At 46.6% G+C, this 8856-nt stretch overlaps 1 protein-coding gene across 1 annotated transcript; it reads right to left on the reverse strand.

The window, feature by feature from the left end:
- Nucleotides 1-1099: 1099 nt before the first annotated feature.
- LOC124649818 (putative leucine-rich repeat receptor-like protein kinase At2g19210) lies at nt 1100-5376 on the reverse strand. Its single transcript, XM_047189387.1, has 11 exons — nt 5271-5376; nt 4088-5143; nt 3663-3804; nt 3464-3535; nt 3301-3372; nt 3135-3215; nt 2895-3058; nt 2556-2800; nt 2343-2469; nt 1885-1953; nt 1100-1791 (listed from the first exon to the last, which is right to left on the reverse strand). The coding sequence occupies exons 1-11, from the start codon at nt 5374-5376 to the stop codon at nt 1100-1102; spliced, it is 2826 nt and encodes a 941-aa protein (XP_047045343.1).
- Nucleotides 5377-8856: the final 3480 nt, after the last annotated feature.

Below are 8856 nucleotides of genomic sequence, written 5' to 3' on the forward strand. Positions count from 1 at the left end.
ACCGCACTATCCATATCTTAAGAAATACATTTGGAAAATCAAAGTACCACTTAAAATCAGAATTTTTATGTGGTTCTTGCATAAGGGAGTGATTCTAACTAAAGACAATCTCCTTAAACGCAACTGGAATGGCTGTTCAAAATGTTGTTTTTGTGATCAAAATGAGACCATACATCATCTCCTTTCTCTTGCCCGTTTGCAAAAAAAATCTATGGAGGATTATTTATATGATTTTTAACATCCCTCCACTCTCTAATATTACAAATTTATTAGGCTATTGGTTAAAGGGTGTTACCAAACAAGACAAAGGTCTTTGTTCGTGTGGGTGTATGTGCCCTTCCGTGGGCTATGTGGATTGTGCAATAACGAGTTTATCTTTAACAAGAAGAGTTACCCATCCTTTCAGCAGGTTATTCCTTTGGTTATCAACTGAACCCATATGTGGTCCTATCTCTAGCCAATGGGGGAGCGTCAGGATATGGATACTGGGTGCAATCGTTTGGCGATGGCTGCTCGAGATTTCTACAACCGGTGCGGTTGGCAGTCTGATAGGCGTATCACCTCATGAAGCCTAGATTACACTTAGTCCTTTTGTTTAGATGACTTATCCATGTTGAAACGTTGTGTGATCCGTGAGTTTGTAATAATCATAATGTTGTAATAATCTCATACTTTCTGGTAATAAAAAGCCGTATGCATCGATTGAAGCAGAGGCTGGGATGACCCATTTCGAAAAAAATTGAAAAGTAAGCATGCAACGACCTAATGGGCTTCATTCAAAATTTTAAATAGCACATTTCAATGTACGAAAATCTACACATCTGGGCTCACTTATGTAAAATCAACATGCTTAAAAATACTGAAGATCAGTGTTAAAAGAATCAAATATTTCATCGATTTATTGGCCGCTTAATAGCTACTCCCTGGGTGGCCAATCAGCTGATTAACTGATTAGTAGGCCAATTCACCTACTAATCGGTAATCACCAGCTAGGTGAGCAGACTGATTAAAGATTTCCTCAACACTGCCATAGATACCACTTCAAGATAAAACTATAGAATCAACTGCTGCAATTTGTAAAAATAACTGACAATAGACTTCAACGTGCAGCTGGACCGGTGGGCATTGTTGGCGCCCTCATAAGACTTTGCTCCATCTCAGAGGAAGTGCTGTTCTGGCTCACATTAGCGGACCCGTCAGTGGGGTAAGAATCATAAGTCATGTTTCGGTCATTACCGCTTCTACTGGTATAGAAGCCATTGTTTGACTCATCTCGAGAATGTTCATTCTCTAAATCGATGCATTCCCGCAATTGTGCCACCACATCGGTCATGCTGGGCCGTTGCGCAGAAGACTGTGCAGTGCACTTGAGGGCGATGTCTGCAACCTTCCACACAGTGTTTACATCGTAGTGACCGCGCATACGCCCATCCACCACGGCCTCAATGTTTCCCTGTGCCAGCCTCTGTCGCACCCACTGGATAATGTTGATGGGCACTGGATCACGCAATATGGCCGGCTTTCCTGTGACCAGCTCCAGCAGCACAACTCCGAAACTATACACATCACTCTTGGTTGTCAGCTGCATTGTTGTCTGGTATTCAGGGTCGACGTATCCAGGTGTGCCGACGACGGTGTTTGTAAACACGTGGGTGTCATTGCTATTGAAGGCCTTAGACAAGCCGAAGTCAGCAATCCGAGCCCCCAATTTCCCATTCAACAGGATGTTGGTGGCCTTCACGTCCCTATGGATCAGGGGCGGATTGCAACCCTTATGTAGGTACTCCAGCCCTACACATCACCAATCTGGTTGGTGCTCTGATTTGTTGAAACACAACAACAATATCGATGGCAAAGTTTTGGACTGTGCATTCAAGGGCATACCTTGTGCAGATTCAAGGGCGATTCGGAGTCTCTGTGTCCAGGGAAGACATTCTCCGCTGCGGTTGCTTCCTGGAAATAATTGACATTGTAAAATCAACGACTATCAATTTTGTCAGTTCGAAGTGCTCAAGTAGCACACAATTTACTTGCTGAAGTCTTAAGATACTGCTTTCTTTGACAGAACACATTTCTAAGCTATAATTCTAAATAACCTACTCCCTATGTTTCCGAATACATTGAGTATTACCATCGTTCGAAGTTAAAACTTTGCAAAGTTTGGTTAAATTTATAAGAAAAAGTATCAACATGTATTAAATCAAATTAACCCTCATGAAATATACTTTCATATGCATTTGGTTTGTAGTTTTTTTTCTATATAATTGATCGAACTTTACAAAGCTTGAAATTGAAAAAACAAATATATATACAACATATTGAGAAACATAGGGAGTAGATACCATCAATATGCTCTTGCAAGGTTCCTTCTGACATATACTCATAGACAAGGGCCATGTACTCCCCATCCTTGCAGTAACCAATCATGGAGACTAGATTCGTGTGATGAATCCGGGTCAAAATCTGAGCCTGGACAAATGTTCGAATGCAACCTATCAAATTATACTCTGGGGTCTTTTGAACCCTGAAACAACAACTAACATGGAGGAAAGTACCTCTGCGAGGAACTCCTTGACTCCTTGATTGGATGTATGTGATCGCAGCTTCACTGCAACCTGGGTGCCGTCCTCCAGGGAGCCGTCGTAGACGTACCCAAACCCTCCCCGGCCGAGCACTCGCTGGAAGTTGTGTGTTATCTTCTCAAGTTCTTTGTATGTGAAGTGACGGCTCTCAAGACGTTGCAGCGAACTGTCACTGTCGACGTGGCTTGTCTCATTGGGTGGTGTTACGGGCATTGATCCTTCGTTGGCGTCTAAGGGCACTAGCAAACGTTAGTGGTGCTCGCGTATGTGAAAATTTATCAGAAAGTTGGTGTGCCCATGCAGGAGCCTCACCTTGTTTCTTTGGTTTACGGAAGCAAATAAGTAGTACTGTCACTGATACTATCACCACGAGCAAAACTGCAGGGACCGCAATGTAAAGTGCCAGCTTGCTGTTCTTTTTTGCATGCAGTTGGCACGAATTGCCATCGGTGCAGAGGTTTGGATTGTTGCCATATCTGACAAAATATCGAATAGAGAGGCTAATTAATGAGATTCTTCAAGCCACATGTTAGATAGAATGGGGAAAAGTACCTTAAATCCAGTGAACCATCTTGAATTCTTTTGAGGAGTCCAGAGGGGATTGATCCATTGAGCTGGTTGCCTGATAAATCTCTATACATGGAAACAAAATACTAGTAGTGTTAAAAATAAAGTTCATGCTGATTGGGTAAAATTTGTCAAAAGTTTCGGGACATACAGAACAGTTAATAAAGGCAATTGCGAAAGGGCATCTGGAATTGAGCCAGTCAAGTTATTGTTTGATAGGTCCCTGCAAGATATGAAACAATATCACTTTTCTTAACATTTTGTTGGCAAAAAGCTACAAACTAGGCAAAGTAGATCCGTAACTCCAAACTTACAAGTACTGGACTGCCGTGAGGTTCGTGAAAGAAGACGATATATCACCATTCAGACCACTGGAAGACAGACTTCTGCAGATAGAAATTTCAAGCCGTTCAGCTTCACTACACTGTAGTTGTGCAACTTTGCGATTTTTCGTAAATTATGTCATGAACACACGCCAGCACACATCTTCTGTACAGATATGAAACTACTTACACGTTTGTGATCCTCGGATGGCTGCCAGTGGCGCCATAGCTGCAGGTCAACCTATCCCACGCCATGGTCTTCGGAGCGCAAGGATCACCCATCCAGTTCTTCTTCACCTGATACTTGGCCTTGATTGCCGTGATTGCAGATACTGCAGTTAGTCGTTCATGATACGATTGATTATCACCGCTTGTATGCTAAGTATACTCACTTTGTTTCTTAGTACGTTGTATTAAAGTTTTGATAAAAGTCAAGAACGTAGAAAAAATATCAAAATCTATAATACCATATAGGAACTGCCATGCATGAATATAGTGTGGATTTGATGCTACAGATATTGATATTTTTCTATGTAGATTTATAAAGTTTGAATATAGTGTACCGTTGAGTGTCGAGAAACACAAGGATTTGTAATCTGTTTTTGCATGACATACCGTCCTGAGATTCCGTGCCAAGGTTTGTGGTGGGAAACACGGTGAAGACCTCGGCAGCGTTGATGAAGGGTGGCAGCGTCTCTTTACTGGTGGCCTCGATGGAGAGGTTGTAGCTGCTGTACTGGAAGGGTTGACTCCTGTAGAAGGGGAGGTCATAGGAGTAAACCGGCGCGAACGTGTAGTCGAAATTGAACCACGGCTTGTCGTTGACGTTGACTCTTAGCTCGCGCACAGCCTTGGCGGGGAGGGCCTGCAGTTCGGCGAAGTGCAGGATGAAGATGTACCCCGGTGACGGGTCCATAGGGGTGGGCTTGGAGGACCATGTGAGCAGTATGTTCCCAGAGACGTTCCGCGGCGTGATCGCCGTCTGCAACACCGCCGACGGCGCCTGGAATAAATCCTCCTCGATGGTCTGCACTGTCTGCGTCGTCGATATCTCGGCCCAAGTCACGGTGTCGACCCAGGTGAACCATATACGGTCGTGTGGATCATCGGGATACCTGACGATCAAACTTTCGTTTGTCGGTCCGAAGTTGATTCTTTCTACCAAGGTAAGCCCCTGCGCCGCAGTCACCTGTGGGTAGAGCTTACTCTTCAGCGGCCTCAGGTCAAGGCCAGAGATGAACGGCGTGCCATCGCCGGTGTTTACCAGGCACACCTGCAAGAAGTCGTCCGGCACCATCACAATAGCCTCCACGAACATGGCCACATCCGGACTAGAGATGTTCACGGTCTGCCAGTAGTTGACGCCGATGTAGAGGTCGAACACCGGGTGGAGGTTGAGGCGGTCGTAGTTGCCGTACTTGAACCTGGCCCGAACGATGTACTTGAGCCCGGAAACGAGAGACCGGAGCGTGTAACAGTTCCGCACACCGGCGGCGAAGCTGCGCACGTTGTACCAGCTCTTAGCCATGGACTGTGTCACGTACTCGGCCGAGATGTTGTGGCTGGTGCCGACGTTGTCAGTGAACTCGCCGTTGTCCGGGAGGACGGTGGTGTCTCCCACGCCGGCGTATCCAGTCTCGCCCGTGAAGCCGCAGTCTACGGTTATGAATCCTGCAGCGCGCAGTACGCGAACGATCACGCGGAGATTTAGAGATTTGATGCACCCATTGACAGTGCTCTGTGAAAACATGCAACGATATTTTCCATGATCTTCCCAGAAATGCTGAACAATGCATACCTTTGCTGTCAGGCTGGGCGCGAGCTTGGAGCACGACGCTGGCGGCCATGCAGAGGAGTAACAGACATTGACCGGCAGCCATTGCTTGCGGCTTTGATAGCTCCATCACACACACATGCAAGCGGCTATATATTGAAGCAATGGATCATCATAATATACGGTTGACTCTGAGCTCTTCATCCATGTCTCCCACGTACATACCTCATATATAGGTTTAATTAACCTAGTAAATAAGGAGCAAAGCCAACTCTTCAAAGCTGCCATTAGCTAGCCTAATATGATTACCTCAACACCACCATGATTTATCATGTCAGCACGTCTACCCAACTTGCATTCTGGTACACTACTTGCGTATTCTGTTATAGCCTTCTGTCAATTTGGCGTCATTATAAGGAGACGAGCAGCTAACAATGGCGAAGGGTTTACTTCCCTTAGAGCTGGTCAATGGCCTTCTATATATGCGCTCCTTTTGTATGTTCGGAGTCGTCGTGCACCCTTCATATGTTCTGACTTTTGCTCTGCAGCTGGACACATTTTTTTTCTGGACAAGACAGGAGAGCTCAGCTGGAGGCACATGAGTGTAGGTGATTATCCAAGTGGGGTCTTTTATTAATGCCTGCCCCTTCATGCTCGTGAGAACGTTCCTTTCTATGTGTAAAACGGATGACACTCAAGAATTTTTGTATTGAATCTTTCCGCCTCTTACATCATACCCAGAACATCTCCAACAAATGATCTATATTAGAGCACCTAGAAAAAGGTATATATAGAGAGCATAAAGTTTATTTTCCTAATTTTCGAAAAGACCAAAGTTTATGTTTTAGGGCACCAAAAAATGTTTCGCTGACCTGGGGCAAGGCATCCGAACCAGACTGCTCGCGTCTCCCCTCCAGGAGACCGGGGGGGGGACCCTAGACCGCGCCGCTGCCGCCTCTCCCTCCCTCTCCTCCCCCCTCGCCGCCCCCAGAGGCGGTCGCCGGCAAGGCCAAGCGACGCCGGTGATGGGGGTGGCGGGGATCTCTCCTCCGCCCCCCCGTGCACTACTGTAGGGAGGACGACTGCCGCGTTGGGTTGGCCTCAGCCGCTGGTGAGGTTGGCCCGATTCCCCCCGTCCCCCTCTCCAGCACGGCCTCGTCGGCGCTAGGAAGTGATGGCCGAGGGCTTGGTGCCCTCCGACGACGGGTTGGGGCCAGGATTCCAGGGCGGCGGCCTCGGGCACAGGGTGGGGCACCGCCGGCCTGGCGGCGGGCGGCGGGTGCCGATGCTGCGGTCGGCCCTCTTCGGCTGCGCGGGCGGTGGGTGTGGGCTTGGTACGGAGGTCGCCCCGATGGGCCTCTGGTACCAGATCTGAAGACGGAGGCTCCTCATCCATGCGGTGCTTGTCGCACCTCCCCGGTCCCGAACTTCCTCCGGTGGCTGGGGGGTGTGGTCGGATGTGGGCTCTGGACCGGGGGAAACCCTTGGCCGACAGTGGCGATCGCGATGTCGACGACGTTGACGACGCCTTTCTCCTTCTTGAAGGCGACATCGAGGTGATATCTCCTCCCTCCCTGCCCTATCTATCTCGGGTGAAAACCCAAAGCTTTTGTTTGGACAGTGGCGTTGCCCGGGTGGTGTCGTTCCCTCGTTGGAGGCGCCATTTTGAGATAGTGGGTTTGGGTGGATGAGCTCAGCGGAGGTTGGTATGCATCGTCTTGGCTTACTCCTGGCAGCCATGTCCGGTTTGGTGGTTTGTGCTGCGGGTGGCTGTGATGTTCGTGGGTGGCGGCGTGGCGAGGCGAGGCGAATGCTAAGAGTCTTTCTCCCCGGCGGTAACTTCCTATATCCATGCGTGCTCAGGGAGAGCGATCTACCTATGACAGGTACGGTGCCCTCCGATCCGGGGCGAGAAAGCATGGAGCTTTCTTTGGAGGTGGAAACGGATGGTGCATGGGCTTTGCTTGGCCTCTGGAGGTTTACGATGGTGCGAGTCCCTCAATGGCGGCCTTCTTCACCAGATTCGACGCCTCTCTAGTCGGATCGCAAGACTGGACAATGGTCTCGGAGCTCAAGTTGTATTTCACTCCTTTTTCTTATTTTGCTTGTAGTTTTCGGTTCCTGTTAGCTGATTTTCAGCATCTTATATCAACTTGCCAGCAACGACCTTATTAATATAAGGCTGGGCTAGGCCTAATGTTTTAAAAAAATGTTTCGCTCCGACAAATGAGTTATGTTAGGACAACAAACATTGGAAACTTAATTAATGCATACTTGATATTTCGAACTACAAGATGTTCAAATGTAAAATAATCGACTTACACATAAATGCTCAACCGCAAACTTCTCTCAATACATACCGCCCCTCATCACTACCAAACAACAAACTCTAGCCAACGCGGTCAGACTCCTCGCTTTGCTGGACTCAACCATGATCATCGTTGACGGGCCAGCCTCCTCTTGCTTCTTCATCAACTTCTTCTTGTTCTCCGTGACCCTCTTCGCAAAGAACCAATACTCTGCCTGCACCAGTTGAAATACACCATAGTGACCTCACCTCTCTCATGTGACACACTTTGTTGCAGGGCAAGGCAACCTTCTATATCCTCCTTGTAAGAGACAACCCGCTTGTCGGGGGCGAGGAACTTGATACATAGTCATTTGGCGAAGATAAGAAGATATGAGTTGGAGGCACATGGGTGTAGGCCATTATGCAAGTACAATATTTGGTTAGGGTCTTTTATAACCATCGGGTGAGAAAATATCTCATGGATTCACCATCATATGATGGAAATTTTACCCATGGGTAATAGTACCTGCAGGTACTAAACCAACATGAACAGGGTATGGGCATACCTTTGTATCCATGGAAAATCATACTAGTGGTTGGGGCGCCTCCTCACTGGTCATCTGCTTCCCAATATTTGGCATGCATGATGTCATTCTAACGTCCAAGATATATCGTGATTTAGTGTTTGCCGTTCAACAGATGGTCCACTGTATCACAACGGAATCTCTATATGGCCAAAGCACACCAAATGATTCACTACATGTACACTGCCATTTCAAAGTAATTAATGGTAAATGATATATCTTCATGACAATTTTTTTCAGCATGCAGTTTACTTTATCACCAGTAACAAAATCAATAAAAGTTAGCATCCAACAAACTATCAAAAGACTAAAGAGGTCTGCATTTATTAAATTCAAAAGGAGATATAGATATATGTCTGCAGGCTAATTCCAAGCTTCGATTGTCAACTAATTGATGGGCCTTACACATTATGTCAAAGTGTTACTGGAATTTTCTTGGCGATCTTTTATCCTTGCAACTTTCTTGGCGGTGTTGTTGAAAACGCCTTGCTAGTTTGTACCCAGTCTATGAGAATGGTGAAACCTAGGGTCTGATGTGGTTTAATCTGCATCTGAAAGAGTTTCCAGAGCAGTAACTTGAATCTCTAGGAACAACAGTGAAAACCTTTCAACTGTCAAAGCAAGCTTAGAAAGTTTAGAGGATTCTGTTAACCACTTAATCAGATAAAAAAAGAAGTTTAAATCTGAATGTTTTGCACGAATCAGAATGCATAGCTCTCTCATGAAGTAGAAAACC

The sequence above is a fragment of the Lolium rigidum genome, chromosome 4, assembly GCF_022539505.1.
Source record: "Lolium rigidum isolate FL_2022 chromosome 4, APGP_CSIRO_Lrig_0.1, whole genome shotgun sequence".
In the NCBI taxonomy this organism is placed as follows: domain Eukaryota; kingdom Viridiplantae; phylum Streptophyta; class Magnoliopsida; order Poales; family Poaceae; genus Lolium; species Lolium rigidum.